Below are 22,652 nucleotides of genomic sequence, written 5' to 3'. Positions count from 1 at the left end.
GGAAGTCCCTGGGGTGATGTCGCAAGGAGGGGAGAACTGGACAGATGCCTGTCATGTGGGGCCGTGATCACTGTGACAGCAAGTGATCATAACACCCCACAAACTAACCACCAGCCAAAGAGCAGATCAGGAAAAGCAACTGACAGGATCATATCCCTGGGAAAACTCTGCCATATGGCATCTATGATGAGGGAATCACCCAGGTGTTCCCTAGGGTGCCAGTTCACCTGGCCATTCGTACGCATCCTTTTAGCACATGACGAAGAGGAAACACAATTAAAGCTGCCAGGTGAAAGAATCCGGTCTCCTCCTCTCTACTTTCAAGAGGCAACAGAAAATGCCCCCGGGGCAAAGAGATGATAGATGGGATATTCTTATCTTAGCCTCTTATTTGCTACTACAAGTTAAGAAGCTAAGCATCCATGCATTCCGCATTTTAGTAAGATCCTGTACTCCAGGTCTGTCTCTCTGTGGTGCAAAGCTGATGGGTTGGGAGGGCCTTGATCACATTAATCTAAAAGGAAACAAGGAAGAGGGAGTGTGAGGCCTTCAGGGAGTTACTACTACTCACCATGGGGGCATGATTATTTCCAGAACTACCAAGTAATTTACACTCCAGGAGAAACTCGTGGGTACTAAGAAAATGTTAATGGACTTGAGAGTCCATTAATGAGGGGAAGCTCACAGTTGGTTCCTCTCTGTGTGAAGGTCATTAGGATAAATCCCAGACTGAAAAGGCCATGCACATGTGAAGGACAACCACTCTTCCTATAATCACTCAGCCCCCTGTCCTTCAGGCTCAGGATGTGGAACAAGACAGGCCACTTCCCCTCACAGTTGAGCGGAATAGACCTCACTGAAAAGGATCTAGTATTGGTGGTACAGAGAGACTGCAGCCCTGATGCCCTCATTTCTAGAACCTTCTAGGCAAACTGCCTGCAATAGGAATCTGTGGACTAGGGAGCGATCAGGGTGGGAAGGACTTGTAGCCAGACTCCTTGCCTTTTGCATTTAGGCATCAGCTATTGCAGGAGTTCACAACTCCTTTCCCCTCCAAAGTCACATGGCTTCCCTCTGCTGAGGGACCCTGCCATGGTGGGTCCATCTGATGCGCCAGCAAATGATGCAGAAAACTAGTTCCTAGGCCAGTTGTTACGGAGCAGACGGGCTAGAGGTACTGCTAGCACTTTATAGGAAAGTGAAAGTGCCACTTGGATTTTAATTTGAATTACAAGACATTAGGGGAAGAATATTTACTATGTTCGCTTTTCATAGTTTATTTACAAATGGGAAGTTGTTTTTAATGGGATTCAAGTTGATTTAGGTAGAAAAATATAGAGAAATTACAAAAGAAAGGTGATACAATACAGTGGTATTACTTTAAACTGCATTTCACAAAATGAAATGATCTGAAACATGACACTAACTATATGGACATGGTAGTAAACGAAATCAAATCATGTAGTGAGCAAAAAGGTTATTCCCTTTTTAATCATCCTTGAGTCCTTCTGATGATGAAGACATGCTTATTTGGGGGCTGTTACATCTGTAACTAGTTCCTGACATTAGGGTTTCTATCCTTTAGGAAAGAGAAAACATTTCTCAGGCATAGAGCACTGGACTGCATAGAGCTAGAAGTTAACTATTTTCATCCTAAAAATTTTAACCTTATTTTGTATTTATGACAAATACTAGCTTTCCATTAGTGTTAGTGACTTGGTTTTGTTGTTTTGTTTTTAAACAAATTTAGTGAAGTAAAAACATGAGCCAAAACATTGCATGAAGTACATAACTGTATAGTTGGTATGAAGCCAAACGAAATAATGGAGAAGAGGTATGAGAATGACCAAAATTTAGGAATATCCGAACAGATTTCAGACTAAAGAAAAGCAGGGCACCTTGTTCCTATTGCTTCCTTCTACACTCTTTTTCCAGACTTGAATTTAATGCCACACTTTATCCTGCTGTCTACCCATCTAGAAAACCTTCCCCATTTTCACCTAGCTGAATCCTATTTATTTTTCAAAACTTTACCTCTTATTGCATGCAATATCCTTCAACTGACTTGCTTAGGAATGACCACTATAAGTCAGTTCTTAGTATTTGGTGTGTGTATATATTAAACATGGACACTTCTAATATACTACATTTTGTATTTAAACTACCTTTTGTTGTTGCTGTTTGGTCAGTAAGTAGTCTTTGACTCTTTTGTGACCACATGGACTGTAGCCTGCCAGGATCCTCTGTCCATGGGATTTTCCAGGCAAGAATACTGGGGTGGGTTGCCATTTCCTTCTCCAAAAACCACATTTACATCAAATATCCTGCATAAAAACTTAACAAGACAGAACAATATGTCTCATTGCTCTCTGAATTGCCCTCACACCCCCCCAAGCCTATTATGATATAGTACTATAAAATTGTAGGTGCCTACTAAGTATTTGTCATGTGACTGTCCAACTCACTGTTAGAAAAGTCTATTTGCTCTACGCATAGAAGGACTATTCAATCATTTCACACATGTCATCACACTCTTACCATATGTCAGCACACTGAGGCCTTCCAACCCCATTCCCTTTTCTAGGAACTCATGGTCCAGTGGGAAGTGAGGCATATAGACCGGGCAACTTCTACTACAACAAGCTAAGGACTGCAGATTCAGGGTGAGAGAGCAGCTTCCCTCTGCCCCAGGGAATCAGGGAAAGCTTCAAGAGAGAGGAGATACTTGAAATTTGCCTGGAAGCATGTATAGAAGCTCACCAGGTAAAGGTGATGGGAAGGCTGGCTAGGAGGTATTATAATAGAGGAGGGAGTGGTATTCCAGGCAGAGAGAAGTCAAAGCACAAAGGTTTAGTGGCACAATATAGTCAAGGCTATTTTCACTTAATAAATGTCATGAACATTTAGGAGATATTTATATGTAACATAGTAGCTGGATAAATCCTTTTATTGCTCTATAATGATACAGATGGGCTTCCCTGGTAGCTCAGATGGGAAAGAATCCACCTGCAATGCAGGAGACCTTGGTTCAATTCCTGGATTGGGAAGATCCCCTGGAGAAGAGAATGGCAATCCACTCTAGTATTCTTGACTGGAAAATCCCATGGACAGAGGAGCCTGGCCGGCCACGGTCCATGGGGTTGCAAAGAGTCAGACATGACTGAGTTAGCCCCACTACTCTAGTGATACAGATAAGTTAGCATTCATTATCCAGATTTTTGAAACTGGCAAAGAGGAGAGCTAAGCAATTTTTTTAAGTGTCCTCTCTTTAGAAAGCTTTTATTGAATAGGGAAATAGTTTAACAGCACATTTTTTGATCAACTATTATGTTTCTTTTCACTTTGAGTGTTGGATCAAATGCAGTTCATTTTAATATGGTCAAGTCAGTTTCATTTCCTTCTTTATGCACATGCTGTGCTTTTTGTTTGGTTTCTCAGATAGAAGAAATTCTCTATTTAATTCTCTCCCTCTCTCTATCTGTATATCTACATAAGCTTGCATGCTTGTGTCTAAGACGCTTCAGTTGTGTCCGACTCTGTGTGACCCTATGGACTACAGCCCACCAGGCCCCTCTATCCATGGGGATTCTCCAGGCAAGAATACTTGGTTGCCATGCCCTCCTCCAGGAGATCTTCCCAACCCAGGGATCGAACCCATGTGTCTTATGTCTCCTGCATTAGTAGGCAGATTTTTACCACTAGCGCCAGCTGGGAAGCCCCATAATACATATACCTGTACCTATTTTTAAACTCACTTTACTGAGAAGTTGATAATAAATTATGTAACATCATGATCTTAAAAAAACAACACAACTTAAAGATCAAATGCATAATGAAGAGCCATGGTTCAAATCAGTATTGACAAGACAGAAAATAATCCTGGGATAAAATCATCTGTAGGGGAGAAATCTGAGAGCAGATATCTCCTGGCAGTTTGCAGCAACCTGCTGGCCTCTCTGATTAGAACCTAAAGAGGCCCATACTTTATTTCCATGAGGAATATTCTGGAACAACTCTGCAGTCAGGGCTGCATGATGATTAAGTGGGTGTGTGGGATGCGAGAAACAAGGGAAGTCCTACTGAGGCGTGCTTCTGTTGCCGTGGCCAGTGATGGGTGATGCTGACAACTGAAGAGTGGGTATCCGTGTCCTCATCCAGAGACTCAGTGACAAGGGAGAAGGAGCTCAAACTGGGCTCTAATCCTCCTGTCGACATGGGCCAGTTCTGTCATCGTTTAGTCACCCTGTCAACGTCCCACTCTGGAGAAGCCCCACAGATGCACTGCCGTCTGTTTGTGTTTGGCTAACATCTCGTTGCCTGGAGGCAGGAAAGGCAGACTCTGAGAAGAGAGTCAGCTTGCTTTTAAACATTCTTCGTAATACTTGGAATAAAAGACCCATGCCTGAGAAGCGAGATTTGCAAGAAATCTGGAATATACTGAAACTTGGGAGGCCTCTGCAGAGAGTCCCCTTTATAGGTCCACGCTGTCCCTTCCACCATGCGTCCCACCCTGGGCTGTTGTGGTGGTATCTTGTGGCTGACCCAGGACACCCCTCCCACTGCAGAGAAGCCATGGCATTGTATAGCAATGTTTCCGTGGGAACAGGGGCTGAATTGCGTCACTTGGACTGATGCTGAAGCTGAAACTCCAGTACTTTGGCCACCTCATACGAAGAGTTGCTCATTGGAAAAGACCCTGATGCTGGGAGGGATTGGGGGCAGGAGGAGATAGAGGATGAGCTGGCTGGATGGCATCACTGGCTCGATGGAAGTGGGTTTGAATGAACTCTGGGAGTTGGTGATGGACAGGGAGGCCTGGCGTGCTGCGATTCATGGGGTCACAAAGACTTGGACACGACTGAGCAACAGAAATGAACTGAAATGAACTGAATATCTAAAGACCCAAAGAACACTTGAAGGCGGTTAACTGGTTTTCAAGGCCCGTGAGGAAACGAGTACCTGCAATGGTGATTATAGTAGAGGGGAGTGGATGTTCTCTAGCATGAACTTTCCTGAAGACAGGCTGGCCTAGCAAAAGGACAGGCAAAAGTCAGCAGAATGGATGGTACTGGTTTGCCAGCAGCGCTCTGTGGAATTAGTAAGCATCACACCCAAAGGCATACAGCACACACAATGTTAGTCTGGGGATTGAGTGGTCAGAGGTCACCGTTCTATAGGTCACAGAAGAGAGCAGGTCAATGAGGCAAGGGTTCTAGGAGCCAAGCCAGATTGTTCCTGTGAAGCACACGTGCCACAGACAGGAATGCAGCCACATTCCTGCAGGCGTCCGAGACGCACTAACCATATCCTTCACGTTCCTGCTTCCAGAGGCATCACCAAACTACAGAAAGCACTTGGTGCTCCTTTTAGAGCCTACTGGTGCCAACAACATGGTCTCGAGCAGGCCGTTTCCCCAGCTTTCCCATATGTAACACGGGGATAGTAGTACCTGCTCTGTCCATATCACAGGTTTGTTTGAGGATCAAGTAACATAATATAAAAAATAATGCTTATTTATTTCTTGGGCAGTCTGAAGGGGAAAAGGTTGTATACACTGGCAGGTTTTGCAATGGTGCTCCATTGTCACCATGACTGGCTGGATTACCTAGTTGAGGGTTTTCATGAAACCCCTGGTTCATCTGACTGACAGATCTACCTGCTGTTGATTTCTACCAAGAGTTCCCATAACTGACCTGGGAATCATGATTCACCCTCTGTGCAAACTCTGCTGTATGCTTGCTGTCTGTATTTGGACAAGGTGTTTCTTTCAGATTCAGTTTTCTCAACTATTAAGAGAAGTCAAACTTGAAGGGAATTTGTTCTTCTAACCCAAGTACTGGAGGGTCTAAAGTGTGTTTAACTGTTGGAATTTTCATAGTTTGGCTTCCTTAGAAAGCCATGTGCCTTATGAAAACTATCATATGATAAGCATAATATGATTGGAAGAGTAAGTTTTAAAGAGGTATATTGACTATTATGCACTTTTAATTAATTAGTGAAATTTTAGCTGCCTGTTTTGGGAATCAAACATGCCTCTCTCTTTGCAAACTGAGCCAGAATACTTAACTTTATTAAAAATATCCAAATTAATGTACTCTAATTTTCCTGCTTTGGCGTCTTCCTATTTTTTTATTTGTTTGGAATTCATACTGGTGGATTTAAGAGATACTGTGGAGGTTCTGGATTGAAATGGGATTAAGATGCAAGTAGGAACGTATGAGTTGGGAGGAAGGAATTAAAAGTGCTGGAAATAGTCATCACATGGCCTTGGACATAAAGGCCAAGCTCTGAGCCCTGGATGAGTGGTTGGAGCAGATTGATTAATCTCTTTGAACCTTCATTTCTTCTCCTGTAAGAGAAAAAATCTTATCCTGTAAGGTTGAAGATCAAATGATATAATGAATAAGAGATGCTTTCCAGATTCTAATGAGCTATAACGTAAAAAGGGTTATAATGTTATGGGCCTGGAGGGTCAAGGGGGAATTACATCATAGACACCAACAAGGGCCTTCCAATGAGGCAAAGATGAGCAGTAACAGGGGAAGATCTGCAAATTCCAAAAGCATCCCCAGAATTTAATGCCCACTACAAATGCCATTTCTGAAATAGAGACACTGGGTTGTGGACCAAATGACTTTTTCAATTTCCATATATCCTGATTTAAATTTAGATTTTCACACTCAGCTGCAAAGACGGCGTAAACCTGCTGGCAAAGTCCAAGAGCTAGATTAATTCTCCTCTACTGCTCCTGTGTCTCAAAGCCTTGACTTCAAAGCTTCAAACTGACTTCAAAGGAAAGCTCTTCAGGGCTTACAGCTGCTTTTCACTGTGTAGACCTACATTTTAGAACTTCCCCCAGAGGTATCTATAGAGAGTGGATCCCAGATATTCTTGGTTCAAGAGAAGAAGGGTCATGTAAAGCGAGAGGAACAAACCAATGTAGAGATCCTAAGAGGGTTCTGCAAATTCTCTCATTTTAACTGCATCGTTGCAAGTTTGGGGAAGAGGTGGTCACACCAGAAAAACTGCTATTGGAGATTAAAATCTGAACCATAAGAAAAAGCTTAATGAAGTATGTGAAATAGTAGAAAACCTTTGGAAGACATGATTCTGTCCTCTTGGAGGCATAATGTATCCATGACAGAAAATGTTAGATATTAGTAGTCGGGTATTCTAGAACTTGATATGAACAATTTCTGAGAAAAGAAAATTAGATACCATTAATTAGTTACTAAAAAGGAAGATGCTTCAAGTGATACAGAAGGAAGCCCCTAAAAGCAAAATCCTGACATAGTCAATGATAAAACAGGAAGATATCCAAACACATCGGTACATTTTAACAAGAGATTCTATCTACCCTAAAGACTTTGTTAAGGTCTCAGCAGCAGGTTGCACAGGGCCAAGCAGTAGATACTATACTATTCCTACCTTCCTCAAAGCACACAAGAATCAATTACTTATTGGGTAATTGAATCAGAACATTTCCAAAAAGACTTCAGTAAATGATAAGATGAAAAAGAAAAGATTAAAGTTTTAAAAGTAAATGTACATTCCTGCCTTCAGATTCAAAACTAGCATCATTGGCAGTGCAGAACTGGGAAGACTTGACCTAGGAGAAAGTCAGGTGAATCAGGTTTAAGAAATTCTCTATGAGAACTTGCCCTGTTGAGCATTTTTATCCTTTTCAAATTCTATGTCTCCAAGAGCCTATGAATTATTTTGTCATTAAACATTGTGTCTGGAGAGAAAGCAATGGAGAGCAATAGCCCACGGGAAATTGGATGCATTCAGAAAGTTCCACTTTGACAGAATCATGTTGAAACTTCTTGATCATGAGTTTACACTGATGGTGGTTTAAGTTAACCCCAACCCCCACCATAACATTTTCAAATAGAATTTTTGAAAATGTTTCTTTTCTAAATGTTTTTGTTTAACCATCTTGTTTCAGAAAAAAATAATTAGACTATTGATATCTACATAATTGTATTGGAAAATGCCACAACCATTAGGACAGCCTTTAGAGACATCTTCAACCTGCAGCTTCAGACAAACTAGAAGGATATTTACTTTCCTCTCTAAATCTACATGGATGATGTTGAAAGTGTGCAAAAACATTTAAGGTCAAAAGAGAGGATGCTGCAAGGAAATATCTCCCTTCTATACACAAGGAAATAGCTCTAAAGTTGTGCTTAAAAATGCAGTCAACAGTGGCTGGGTACCATTCTGAATTTAAGAGTTAAAAATTTTTTAACTAGAGTATTGAGTTTTTACAGAACACTTTGTCATCCACTTCAAGTGGCAGACATATTACTCATTACCATGTTAAGAATGCTAAAACTTCTCAGATGGGTGTGGTGGGCAGAGCGACATCATGCTTTGTCTTCTCCCAATAGGACATTATCTATGATTAGAATCCTGAGCTTGGGCTAGGGAGCTGACTTGGATGTCAACTCCTATGCTTCCTTGAGACCAGCAATCATTGTATGTATTCTAGTACTCTCTGGAGCATCTAGCAGAGCTCCCTCACATTATCAGCACTATGTGCATATCTGTAAATTGATCAGTGTCAAAACACGACCAATTACAGGTTCTCCATACAAATTTGCTCATAAATAAACACAACACACACCTTGTTAATGTGTAAAACATAAAATGTGTAAAATCAGCAAGAGCACACCGTGTACCACAGCTAAAGGTTAATTCTGGGTAAGTAAGATGCGGTTCTTATTTGATATTTAAGGGTAACTGGGAGAAAATGAAGAACATTTTAAAAAATTGTCTTACCATACAGGTATTTCCCTTCATTAAAAGGAAATAAAAATGGGAAATAATTTTTTTAAATGTAAACAACCCATGGTGAGAACAGATAGTAAAAAATAAAATTTGGTTCATTAGACTTAAAAAATTCATACCTGTTATTGTGAAGCCACCTAAAAAAGAAAGAAAATAAATAAGTGTTACCATTTATTTCATTTATACTCTCAATAACAAATACCTGTGACATCAGACCACCTGACAACCCATCCAAGGTACAAAAACTTGCCAAATTGTATTTATAATTAAGAAAGGTATGGAAATATCAATTCAAGACTTAACCATTAATCATTCTTTTAAGGTTATGATGTTCAGTGCACAAATTTAATTCTTGTGCATGCCTATAAAAATCACTGATTTTTTTAAAAAGGTAATACTAAACTAAAAGTGGAATGCAAACTATCTGACTTCCACAAAATTATGAGACCAATCGCTCTAAACAACAATCTTGTTAATAAATCAATAGAAATAAAGGATAAGTCAGAAAGCTACTGTGGCACCTGATAGAAAAGGAAAATAACCTAGAAAAATGGAAAGGAAATGCAAGAAATGAAATGCTTACCAAGCTCATTCAATAACAGGGCTGTGAAGGAAACAGACAAAGACAAACACAGAATAAGAGACCAGATGAATAATGAAAGTAAGAGGAATATCAGCAGAAAGAAATCCAGGCAGATCTGATTATAGTGGTAGGGAGCTGCTACTAAATGGTGCATGCCAAGTAAATGTGGCATTGGGAGTATTTCCCAAAAAAATCCCTAATTTCTGCAAATTGGTGTGCCTGATTGTATATATAAACAATTTACTTTATATATCATTTCTTGACATTTAAGAAAACATGCCCATTATATGTTTACACACAGTGTATATATCTAGTTTGCCAAATAGAGCAGAAATATTTTATGAGTCTTCCTCATGAAATAATTGCCTGGGAGTTAGTGAATTCAACAGACAGAAGTCTGAAATCATCCAGGATCTCAGGGATTGTACCTTTCATGTACCTTTCAATGAAAACAGAGGAAACATCTTAGGATATTTCATTTTGGCCATCTCTCCTGATAAGGAGACTTTGCCCCAAGGTGAAGTTCTCTCTCTGGAAGTTCTATATGCATGATATTCGATCATCAAGGAATGCTTAAGTTTTTTTAAATCCTCAAAACTTGAGTCCCAGGAATTAGTGCTTATTTGTGTGTCGTTACCTATGACCTCTGCACATTCTAATTGGACAGCCACATCGTTTCTTGCGGACACATAATTTCACAGAAACTGACAAGTCAGCGAGGGAAGGCTTGTGATCGGGGGAGAGGACATACATACTTTGTCTTTCAGGCTATGTGCTTTAAACTCAGACTGTAACTGTAGCACTTTATTTTGGTAAAATCTACTTGCCTAAATGTATCAAATAAATGACTTCCACAGTTACAGATGAGAATGTTACAATTACTTCTTCAGGACCAGTTTTCTAATGGTAGTGGCATCAGAGGATACTTTCAAAAACAAGTCAGTCATTTTATTTATGACCACACAGATCTACTTGGTGGGTGTTGAAAGCAGATCAAGGAATTTTAATTTGCTTTTATATGAAGGCATATTTTACTAAAATGACAATCGAAAGAGCTGTGTATCCAAGATGCTCTTCCTTGACATAAAAGGCAATCCTTTGGAGGAATACAATTAGAAGTAAGTGCTTTTTCCTGTATGTTAATGAGGCATTTTTGATCCCATCTTTGGAAGAAATCAGCACAATTTTCTAAAGTGTCTTTTTCTTTCACCTGCTGTCTATGGAGCATATTAAATAAGCTGCATTAAAGTGCTCCTCCTCCATCATTCCAAAGGCTCCTGTTACCTTTTTGAACTTGTCCTGATTAAGTCAGGACAACTTCATTTTTCTGATGGACTCAGAGGCCAGTGTGTTCTATCTAATAAAAGCAAGATTAGTTAAATTCCCCCAAATGTTGGGTCTATATAGGAATTAGTCTTTTGTATTTGATTTTTCCTTTACATGTAAAAGTATATATTTCTTGCAAAGTGGTCATTTAACCATTTAAACTGTTCTCATCAATTGTTTGAATGCAATCAATATGTACTACGTTCATTTTATAGATACCATTAAATTTACCATTCCTTTAAAAATGGCCACTATGCTAAGTCACTTCGGTCGTGTCCGACTTTGTGTGACCCCATAGACGGTAGCCTACCAGGCTCCCCCGTCCCTGGGATTCTCCAGGCAAGAAAACTGGAGTGGGTTGCCATTTCCTTCTCCAATGCATGAAAGTGAAAAGTGAAAGTGAAGTCGCTCAGTCGTGTCCAACTCTTAGCGACCCCCATGGACTGCAGCCGACCAGGCTCCTCCATCCATGGGATTTTCCAGGCAAGAGTACTGGAGTGGGGTGCCATTGCCTTCTCCAAAATGGCCACTATTAGAGGGTAATTATGGGAAGCCTTTAGAATAATTCAAAATTAAAAAAAAAAACTATTTTTAAAGCTGATATAAAATTCAGCTCTAAAATTTTGTTTTTAAACAAAATTAAAAATTTTTTTAATTTCATGCTGTTTTTTATTTTTAGAAAAAATTTGTTAGAAATGTGTCAGTTCAATAAGAATTGAAAGAGTTTGAAGCATAAGGTAGAATCAGCCTTAATTAAGGGTTAAGTTCTTAATGAACTATCATCATGTCCTTTCTACTAAAGAAAATTCATATGCCTATAGGTTTTATACCTTTTAAATTTCATATCTGATGATATGAATAATACTACCAAAAATGAATACTACTCTTTAAAGATCTTTGTTCTTACTGTTTTTTGTTTTTGAAAACTGGCTTCTCTAAGGAAGACTAATGATTGAATTCTGAAGTTTCCTATTATTTACCATGAGACACAACTGCCATGACTAACATGTACACAGTAGTGTCCATCGCTAACGTATTAGGGGATGCTTAATAGCTGGAACCAAATTGTTGAATGATTCCTGAGTAGTGAAAAACTAAACCCAGAAATTATTCTTTTATGTCATCCTTTCTGAATTACAGAACTCTCTTCCATTATTTCTGAAATCTTGAATCAATTAAGGTAAACTGGCATATCCTGAAGAAAGGGGGCATTTCTTGGTGCATGGTGGAAGAGGGAAGGGGAATGAAATTGCCAAAGCTTCAAAGGAGAGGAAGTATAGTACTTGGAAGCCGAGGAAGAGGAGAGAGTTAAGTGTGAGAGTAGGAGACACGGAGAGAAGAGTACAATTTCTCGCTGGTATGTCTTTGAATACTCTCACACCTTTCATGCCTCTTCTTATCCATTTTGGTTCCTCAAGCACAAGGGAGAAACTGCACTCTTTCTCATATTCCTCACGGTCAAATATTCTAATGGTAATGATCTTCCTGTGGGAACACAAGACAAAGGCAAAACAAATGGTTGGAGTCACACGCTCATGCTAGGTGTTCACCAAGCAGCATGTTACTGTGATGTTATGGAAGGAGAACGGGCCACACATGCACCTCCAGGAGTATGTAAAAGGGCATCCAGGGACTCTCAGCTGGCCCCCGCTAATCTTCTCTGCCAATCCATCACTGATGCAAATTCTTCTCCTTCAATTTAGCAGTCAGGAGTTACCCCAAATTAAGAAATCAGACCGTTGGCTTTATGGGGGTGCAGCTAGCATCAAAACCAACATTGCCAGCAATGGAAGCTTGACTGCACTGCTGATGCTCAGAATGCAATGCGCAGAGTGGCCCAAACTGGTTGATGGGGCTTCAGGCCAGGCCTACTGTGGCCCCAGGGAGATCCATGCCCTGTTACATAGGCGGAGGGATGTGTGCATCGTAAGTCACGTTCTGAAGAGTGCAGGCATCCAGGGGTGGCACAGGCCAGCAGAAGCTGTTGGGCTCAGCCCTGGAGCAGCTCCCCCACCTTTCTTCTCACTCATCTCCACCAGGCGGGGCTCTCCAATCTCAAGGAAGAAGGTCTTGTTTTTCTCATACTCCTCATCATCAATTACCTTGACTGATATTGTTTTGCTGAAACAGAGAAGAATAGAAATTGACGAACAAGGGGAAGAGGAAAGAGAAGAGAAGGAACATAGGGAAGAGGAAAGCAAGGTTAACGAGCAGCACTTCCAGACAAACGCCAACTGAGAAACTTCTGGACTGTGAGACTGTCCTTCCAGAAAGGATGTGGGATGGGTCTGAGAAATGCACAGCACCCCTGCCCAGGGCCACAGAATTATTTAGTCAAAACACAGCTCTCATACAGCTAGGTTTATCGTCATTATGGGAAGGAGAAAAACACAGATCACAATAGTAAGAAAAGAGAAATATATTTATAAGTAAATACCTTAACCATAGGACTGTCTGAGCTATGCTCTGGAATTCACTCCTGTGATACAAATCAGTAAACCACATCAAAATATGAACAGAGGCTACCTCTGTTCATAACAGGCATGAGGATCATTTTTGTGAGGATCATTTTGTGAGGCTTTCATTTTGCTTTATTTCCAAACATGACATTTTTATCATAAAATTTTATTAAAATAATATATATATCTAAAAGGATCACAAAATAAAATATCTTACCCCACCCAATATCCTAGAGTCAAACTCATTTTCAAGTGAGTCAGATTTTCCACCTAGATCACAAGGGGAAGTTATGTTTTGTCTCTTTGAAGATGAAGGCCTCTTAAAGTGGGGGTGAGGAATGATGTTCTATTTTCTTCCCTCCCAAAGTTGAGTTTCAACTTAGACAAAATACACTCTTTATCCTCCTTGCAAACTCCATGGATACATCGAGACATTTCATTAAGAATTCTTCCTGTAATCGATCCTTTAGCACTTTTTGCCTTGTTGTCTTATGGTTGTGATTGACAGGCAGGTATGACAAATGCAAATATTATGCAAATCTAAACCTCCCCTAAGCCTTGATGACTGAAAAGAAATCTAGTGTTAACTTCTAATTAATAAGGCTTTAATCACTTCATGTATTACAACTTACTCAGAGCCCCAAAATACATGTTTGTTCTTGAAAATATCTTTTGTTCAGTAACATCGGCCAAGAATATTTCTGACTAAAGGTTTAAAAAAGATGAGTTTTCAAACACATACAGTTTTAATGTCATGCACATTATTTAGTTTTGGTGGAATTTTCCAGGTTTTCTATAAAGGTCTCTCTTTTTTTTTCTTTTTTTGATTATTGATCAAAGCTCTCAAGTTTCATTTAGACCTACACATGCCAAAGAGCACCAGCCTTCTCTTCTCACATGAAGGAGAATAAAGGTAGAAGTTGCTTTTAATTCTCTGAATTTCCCAGCCTCTAATGCTAAGTGAGAACAAATGACTGCTTCTGGTTCTAAAGAGCCTCATAACCTCCTCCCTGTGCCTCACCTAAAGAACAGCCCCCATAACACTCACATCCCAACGGCTCACTGCTAAGGAATTGGAACACACGATAGTGCCTTTCTGTCTCAGCTTTGTCTTCAAAGACTGAAATAGTAAGGCTAGGTGAGCAGCTGTCAATGACTAAAGCAGGATCATTTTTAAAGAGCAGTTAGATATTTGTAAAACTACCAACAGTCTGACAAAAGTCCAGCCACACATATATATATACACACACACACACATATATGTGTGTGTATATATATAATGAACAATTCCTAACTTCCAAAACTGTGTTCTGGAATTCACCAATTTACTTTATATCTATAACCAACCTGCTCTGACTATACCAGAGTATCTGATCATTCCTCAGCATCCAAAAAAATACAAAATATTAGAGAAAGCACAAGAAGATATAGGAATGGATTCATTCATTTTAGAATGAATTTGGTAAGTGAGATCAAATTTATTCTTCAAAAAACTGCCAAACATCTACCTTATTTGTCATCCAAATTATGCATTTTAGGTATTAATTTCCATCTTATTGCCTTGTAATCATAAACTATACTTGTACATCGCTGCTAAAGCCATCAGCATCATATGATCGTGTGTGGGAAAACACTGGTGGGCATTAGAAGGGTCCTGCTACTGTCTTTTGGACCTAAAGGCCTCTAATCAAGACACTTCATGGTAGAGTGAATGTTGCAATGCTCTTGCTTATATTACATAGAAACATTTGACTTGTGTTTTTCCATCCTGTACTCCCAACCCATCCCAAATCTCATGCATTATTATAGAAATAAAGCATAGTGGAGATGCTTGGAGTGGTCTTTCTATTAGGGCAAGCATTTGTTTAGGAGGGGCTCCCAGTTTCATTCCCAAAGGGCAACATGACCACTTATTCATAAATAAACAGAAAAACCCAAGTAACAGTGTTTCTGATCCTTGGTGAATCATCTGCTATTGCTGTGATAGATTTATTTTCTACATTCTGAGTAGCTGATCAATGTGAAAAACATAAGGTCTCACCCCACTCATTTATATAACAAACACTTAAAATTTATCAATAGAGTATCTCTAGTCACTGGGATTATAATCCTTAGAAAACATTTCAGTACTTGATAACTGTGACACGGGAAGATCAACTATGAAGGAAAAGACAACAGTAATTCTGCAGGTGCCTGGCAAAGGCACCTAAAATAGATGGGATTTGCATAATGGTGTATCATTTCAAAATCATTAGTAACACAATCAATAGTGCCCCTGACAGGAGGAGCCATTAAATCACATATTGATTTTACTCCTCTTGCTCAGTATAGCTATTAATAGGAAACTTGATTATTAAAGGAAAATTCAGTCAATTTAAAGAGGCAAGATAAAGAAATCAATATGAATTAGTCCTCTGAACCAAGAGAGGCAAAACCCAGAAGAGATGGGTAATGTTCATCTTTTGCGTACGAACAGAACTGTTTCTCCCCCTAGCAAAGGTACACGCGTGTTAAGTCATTTCTGACTCTGTGCAACCTTATGGACTGCAGCTCCCCAGGCTCCTCTGTTCATGGGATTCCCCAGGCAAGAATACGGGAGTGGGTTGCTGTGCCCTCCTCCAGGGAATCTTCCCGACCCAGGGATTGAACCTAAATCTCGTGTGTCTCCTGCATTGGCAGGCAGCTTCTTTATCACTAGCACCACATGGGAAGCCCCCTAACAAAGGTAGAGAGGTGCAACTAACCTATGTAAATTTTAAAGGATCATATCCTTGGCATGTCTTTGGCTCACTTTCCAGAACCTAAAGCGTGAAAGACTATGGCCACTTCTTTCATCATGGGCGAAGTAAATAAGATGGGGTTGGTTTGGTGAAAACCCCAGTTTCACTTTTAGCTTGATAATCAGCAGAAGCACATCTCTCTCTGCTCCTCACAGTTCTGCAGTGAAAATTAAATCTCAAGGACTGAATGATCTTAGAGGTCCTTCACTCTGCCCCCTTTGCCACACCAATCCCATATTCATAGGGCTTTTGCACTGCAACAAGACTCTCTCTCTCTGAGAACATAGATTCATGCTGGCTATATTTTGGTTCTATTTATCAATGGGAAGCAGTTAGATAACTGTTCTTCTTTCTTTTTTTGAAGTATAGTTAATCTACAGTGTTATATTAGCTTCAAGTGTACACCAAAGTGATTCACTTATATATGTATCATTACACTAGTTTTATTATTTCTTTAAATCAGCAAGTTAACCAAAACAAAACTGGAATAGTTGGGGAGATCCAGCCTTTCATCCAACAACAACGCCTGCACTAATTTTACACTGATAAGGAACAAACAGAAAAATTGTGTCACGCAATTTTCAGCTACCCTAATCATGATGAAGAAAGAAGGTAGGGAGAATTTCTCACTTGATTTTTTTACATCACTCTAAAGTTGAAGAGTATACTATAAAAATTATGTTTCCTGGAAACTAGCAACACAGTTACAAATCTTATGATATCATTAAGACATTAAATAATTTCTCAGGAGGGCCAAAATATTTATGGAGATACATTTTGGTTTCATTTCTAGAAAAAAAACATTTGGTTAAGAAAGATCAAATTATTTAGTAGAAAAATACAAGTCATTCCTTTGATTTTTGCCTTTCCTTTGATTATACTAAAGCCACATCTATGTTTTATTTCTCAGTCTTTCTCTTATCTGATGGGTTTCAAAGGACCCAGATTCCTTCAAGCATCCTAGTCAGGAGTTCTTATATCAGGTGATGACTTAGGCAAACTATGAGAAAGAAGAGAAAGAGATGGTGCTATTAGCAAGAGTCATAAAATCAAATCTCAAAATACTAATATCTCATTATTAAGCCAAATTTGAATCAGCCTCTTTTCAAATTTCAGCTTCAATTTGTCCTTCTGTGCTTTCTTCTCTCTAAGACTACTCTTGAAGTTGGGAGAAGCGAGAAAAGATGAGTTGGAGGATGAAAAAGAAGAGAATCTTTCTAAATCCTCATAAAACAAAAAGATTTTACTGAGGATTTCACATATATAGGTACTGCAATATCTCTTTAGAAAAGATTTTCTTAAAGATTTAACCTCTCTTTAAATCAGAGGTCAACGAACTGATGGGCATTTTGCATTTCTTAGTTCACCCATCTTTCTAGCAGGCCTGGAAGTAACTTCTACCATTTAACAACTCACAGAGGAAACAATGACTGAAAAGTAAAGTAACTTCCAAGGTCACAACGTGAGGCTCCTGTGACTGGATCCACAGACAAGTATCTTTCAGGTACATGACCTACAAGGCCCTTGCTCATTGAGCTGTGCAGTATTTTTATGACCGCTTTAAAAGATCTAAATCATTACCTTGAATTAATACAGAGGTTTATTGTTCAATCTTTATGTTAGCAAAGACTGCCTAGATGAGCAGCAACAGATTTTTAATTCTATTTTTAAAAGGAAAGCAGTACATATTATATTGGATGATGGTGTATTAAAAAGTTAAATCCTTGAGGTGATAAAGATCCTATCAGGATTAACTGAAAAATGCCACAGACACATAGGGGCTCCAGCTCTGAGGAATGTGAGCAGCCAACCAGCAGCCTTGGCTTCACCAAGGGGCTTGTTAGAAATGCAGAGTCTTGGGGCCTGCCCCAGGCCCACCAAATCAGATCTGCATTTTATCAAGACCCCCAGAGGACACCAATGCAAGTAAAAGTTTGAGAAGTGCTGATCTAGACTGGAAAAAGCATTCTTAAGTCTCATAATAAATGAAGAGGCTAGTGATAGCTGGGCTTGTGTTTTGAAACTGTCTGCATATTCAAACCGAAAACTCTAAATGCTTAGGCTGGGCCCATTCCAGATCAGTGAGATGACAAGACTCTCCAGTTGAGGGGTCTCAGCATGAATACAGTTTTAAAAAGTTTTCAGGGGATTCTAATAATGTAACTGGGGCTGGGAGCTGACTAATGAAGAATTGGCACGTGTGTCCTGATGCTTAAAAGAATATATTAATAAGGAAAAGGTAGCATTGTGGGGCTTCCCAAGCGGCGCTAATGGTAAAGAACCTGTCAGTACAGGAAATGTGAGAGAAAAGGTTCACTCCCTGGGTTGGGAAAATCCCCGGGAGGAGGGCATAGCAACCTACTCTAGTATTTTTGCCTGGCAGGCTACAGTCCACAGGGTCGCACAGTCATGCAAACTGAAGTGACTTGGTGTGCACACACAGGTAGCATTGTGAGGAAGGGAGGGTCAAAAGTAAATTTTAGATCTAATTAGAAATGTAGGTTGAAGCATGGGAAAAGCATTTAACTTTGTCCTTCACCAGCGTTCTTTTCTGTATTATATAGAGAATGTAAAGTTGTTGTGTCCTCTCAGGAAATACTGGTCTCCACAAGCCACCATAATAGTTATAGATGAGAAAAGACCTTGAACATCTGGGCAGCAGAGTTTATACTCATTCACAGTGACTTCCTTCCTAGAGAGATAAGAACTCTGGTGCTAGGTTTTAATACAACAGAGGTTTGTTTGGAGAATAGAAAGACGAAGGGTTTCGACTGACACAGAAGATAGCAATGCCTTCTGTGCCTTGTCAGTGCCTCTCTCAGCCTTGAGCCACGTCAGTGGAAGGCCATGTCCATGGAACTGAAAACTTTTCACTTGGAGGCCACCATACTCAGATTCAAGAAAGAAGTCCCAGGACCAACCTCATCTGTAGGGCAAAGATCTGGTCATTTCTCTGACCACAGAGTGGTGTCATCAGGTAAGGCAAATCTGCAACTGAATCTCCGTTCTGATGTTTTTTTTTTTTTTTTAAATTTTATTTTATTTTTAAACTTTACATAATTGTATTAGTTTTGCCAAATATCAAAATGAATCCGCCACAGCTTCAGGGTAAACTCCTATTACTCAAAACAACAAAAAGAATCAACTTAAAATGGGCAAAGGATCTGAACAAACAGTTCTCCAAAGAAGGTAAACCCATGGCCAGTAAGCACATGAGAAGATACTTAACATCATTTGTCATTGCTGCTGCTGCTGCTGCTGCTGCTGCTAAGCCACTTCAGTCGTGTCCGACTCTGTGTGACCCCATAGACGGCACCCCACTGGGCTCCCCCGTAGCTGGGATTCTCCAGGCAAGAACACTGGAGTGGGTTGCCATTTCCTTCTCCAATGCAGGAAAGTGAAAAGTGAAAGTGAAGTCGCTCAGTCATGTCCAACTCTTCACGACCCCATGGACTGCAGCCCATTAGAAAGATACAAATCAAAACCACAATGAGACACAACTTCACTCTCATGAAGATAGCTATAATCAAAAAGACAGATAGTACTAAGTGTTATGGAGAATGAACAAGAATTGGAACTCTCTTACACTGCTGGTGGGAATGTAAAAGGGCATAGAAGCTTTGGAAAAGTCTGGATGTTCCTCAAAAGTTTAAAAGTACAGTTATTATATGATCCAGCAATTCTATTTTGAGGTGGAACTCAAGAGACTGAAAAACCTATGTCCACACAGAGACTTGTACATGAATGTTCTTTGCAGAATTATTAACAATAGCTAAAAGTTGGAAACAACTTAAATGTGTGTCAGCTGATGACTGGATAAACAAAATGTGATACAGCCACACAATGGAATATTATTCAGCAATTAAAAGGATCAGAATTCTGATTCATGCTACTAACAGGTAGCATAAGAGACCACCCTAAAACATACTGCTTTGGTATACTGACTATTTTGAGCTTGTCATTGGCTTTTAGTCCTTAAGGCGCATCAGACTCTTTGAGACCCCATGGACTGTATGTAGCCCATCAGGTTCCTCTGTCCATGGGGTTGTCCAGGCAAGGATACTAGAGTGGGTTGCTATTTCTTTCTCCAGGGGATCTTCTCAACCAGGGATCGAACCCATGTTTCCTGCATTGGCAGGTGGGTTCTTTACCGCTGAAGCATCAGGGAAGCCCATTTTGAGCTGAGAGCACCTAAAAATAGCCAATAGAGGGAGACACTTCTCTGAAACCCTATATGCCTAAAGATAGACGCTTCATCAACCAGGGAAACTGACTCATCACCAGAAAGGAGACTAGAAGTGGACAGCACTTATCTCCCGTCTTTTTTCCTAAGGGCCCATTCATTTTTTTCTAATAATTATGTACTCTCCCTTAGAAGCTTAAATCCCCCTTCCTATTTCCCTGGGAAGATAGTATTTAAGATTGCATTTAAGCCACCTCGGAGAATGTCTCATTTCTCGCTGGGTATCTCCCATGTACATATGTTAATAAAATTGTTTCTTTTTCTCTTGCTAATCTGTCTTTTATTACATGGTCTCCGCCAAGAACTCTAAATGGTAGAGGGGAAATTATTTTTCCTCCCCTACACTTTGACATGGATAAAGCTCGTAAACATTATGCTAAGTGAAAGAAACCAGATGCAAAAGTTCAGACATTGTATGATTCTATTTATGTGAAAGTGGAATAGGCAAATCCATAGAGACAGAAAGTAGATTGGTGGTTGCCTCAGGGCTGAGGGTTGGGGAATAAATGGCAGGTGACTGCTAATGAGCATGGGATTTCATTTGGGGGTAATGAAAAAATTCTAAAGTAGATTACAGCCATGGTGGCACACTTCTGAGAATATATTAAAGCCCTCTGAATTGCATGTTAAATCGGTGAATTCTCTGGTATATGAATTGTATTTCAGTAAACTTGTTATTACAAAACATGGCAACAACAGAAAACAAGCTTCAGGATAAAATCATGGTCAAGAAAAGACAGTTTCTTAGGGTAAGAAAAGGCTTACTGAGAATGTTTGGGGTGAATTTTCAGTTAGAAGTTTCACATTTTGTGAGTCTGCCAAACAGGGAGCTAGGGTGCTGCATGGCCATGGGACAGTGAAGAGAATTTGCATCAAAGCTGTGTTCTCGCTGTGTCTGCCAGCTTGGTCACCCTTCAATCCATCCCTCTCCTCAGGCAGAATGCTCGCTGCCTCCTCCAGGGTCAAGGGCTATTGATGTCATGCTTTGACAGCATTTCTGGTAGATGTTACCTCGGGCCTGACTTCTTTGGCTGGTTTCTTTCCCTCTAAATATAAAGTCTTCAGAAAAAATCAGAAACAGCATTTCCGTCATAGCATTCATTTAAAAGGAAAGGAAAAAAACTCAATCAAGGATTATGCCTGCTGCCCTTGCAAAGCCAACAGCTCTCTTCACATCACCTAGGGCTTTATCCAGTGCTCTTGTTGGCACTGATTTTGCTCTACCAACAAGGAAAGATATGCTCGCTATGGGTTACCTTTGTATCACTTGGCTTAAATTCCTTGCCCATTTTAAGATTTCAACCCCCCTCCCCCATCAACAGTTGACTTTGTGAGTTGCTTAGTGATTTGGAATTAGGGAAAGAAAAGGGCAGTCAGAGAAGACCCACACATAACTTCTCAACATTTTCTGTAAGTGACACAAATCAATTCTCCCTCCAATTAACATTCCAAATAGGATAAGAATAGACTGCTTTTCATATTATTTCTAATAACATTTTTACATCCTTTTCAGATTATTGGTGAGAAACTCTTTGCCCTGACTTCACTTGAGGGTTTGTTTAAGTTTCCATTCTAAGCTAGTCACAGAAGAGGGACTAGATCATGACTTAAATTTATTGTTTCCTTTGTTGAACTGTCTAAGGCAATGGCACCCCACTCCAGTACTCTTGCCTGGAAAATCCCATGGACAGAGGAGCCTGGTAGGGTGCAGTTCATGGGGTCGTGAAGAGTTGGACATGACTGAGCGACTTCACTTTCACTTTTCACTTTCCTGCATTGGAGAAGGAAATGGCAGCCTACTCCAATGTTCTTGCCTGGAGAATCCCAGGGACGGGAGCCTGGTGGGCTGCTGTCTATGGGGTCGCACAGAGTCGGACATGACTGAAATGACTTAGCAGCAGCAGCAGGGCACCAAACTTGGAGTCAGATTACCCTGGATTTTTATCTTGACTCTGCCACTTTCTAGTTGAGATCTGTGGACCAGTTCTGGCATCTTTCTAGACATTTGTATTATCATCTATCAAATGGGGATAAGGAAACTCACTTCACAGTGACTGTAATATTTAGTGTTATGATGATCACATAAATGGTGTCATCATTCATCAATGGTGGATAATAAAACTTCACAGGTGGCTGCAATGATCAAATAATATAATGCATGCAAAATCATTTTGCGAAGGACTATAACATGTTAGGAAGAGTTATGATTAACTGAAATGGAGTGGTTTACTTTATAGTTCTTAACTTTCTCCTTCAACCAGTCACCCAAAGGGGCAGTTGGCAGATGGTAGAGGTGGGTGTCAGAAAATTCTCAATGGAGGGTTTCTCTGGCAGCTCAGTGGTAAATAATCTGCATATATGCATAAAAATGTGCATACTAAGTTGCTTCAGTCATGTCCAACTCTTTATGACTCTATGGAATGTAGCCTGCCAGGCTCCTCTGTTCATGGGATTCTCCGGGCAAGAAA

The 22,652-nt window shown here is 40.0% G+C and overlaps 1 protein-coding gene across 10 annotated transcripts in view; it reads right to left on the bottom strand.

The window, feature by feature from the left end:
* Positions 1-22,652, bottom strand: part of SLC8A1 (solute carrier family 8 (sodium/calcium exchanger), member 1) — a 451,994-nt gene that overhangs the window by 78,201 nt on the left and 351,141 nt on the right. For 9 of the 10 annotated variants that reach the window (XM_010855550.1, XM_010855555.1, XM_010855548.1 and 6 more), the window contains 2 exons: positions 12,084-12,187; positions 8,913-8,930 (listed from right to left, as the gene is read on the bottom strand). In XM_010855550.1, the coding sequence (XP_010853852.1) occupies positions 8,913-8,930; positions 12,084-12,187 (122 nt within the window). Of the gene's footprint in view, positions 1-4,959; positions 5,029-8,784; positions 8,800-8,912; positions 8,931-9,376; positions 9,398-12,083; positions 12,188-12,716; positions 12,824-22,652 lie in introns of all 10 variants that reach the window. The other variant, XM_010855558.1, reaches the window with a different exon arrangement.

This window comes from Bison bison, unplaced genomic scaffold (assembly GCF_000754665.1).
Source record: "Bison bison bison isolate TAMUID 2011002044 unplaced genomic scaffold, Bison_UMD1.0 scf7180017864366, whole genome shotgun sequence".
Classification (NCBI taxonomy): domain Eukaryota; kingdom Metazoa; phylum Chordata; class Mammalia; order Artiodactyla; family Bovidae; genus Bison; species Bison bison.
Note: the sequence above shows the minus strand (reverse complement) of the source record. Positions and strands in the feature narration are given on the sequence as shown.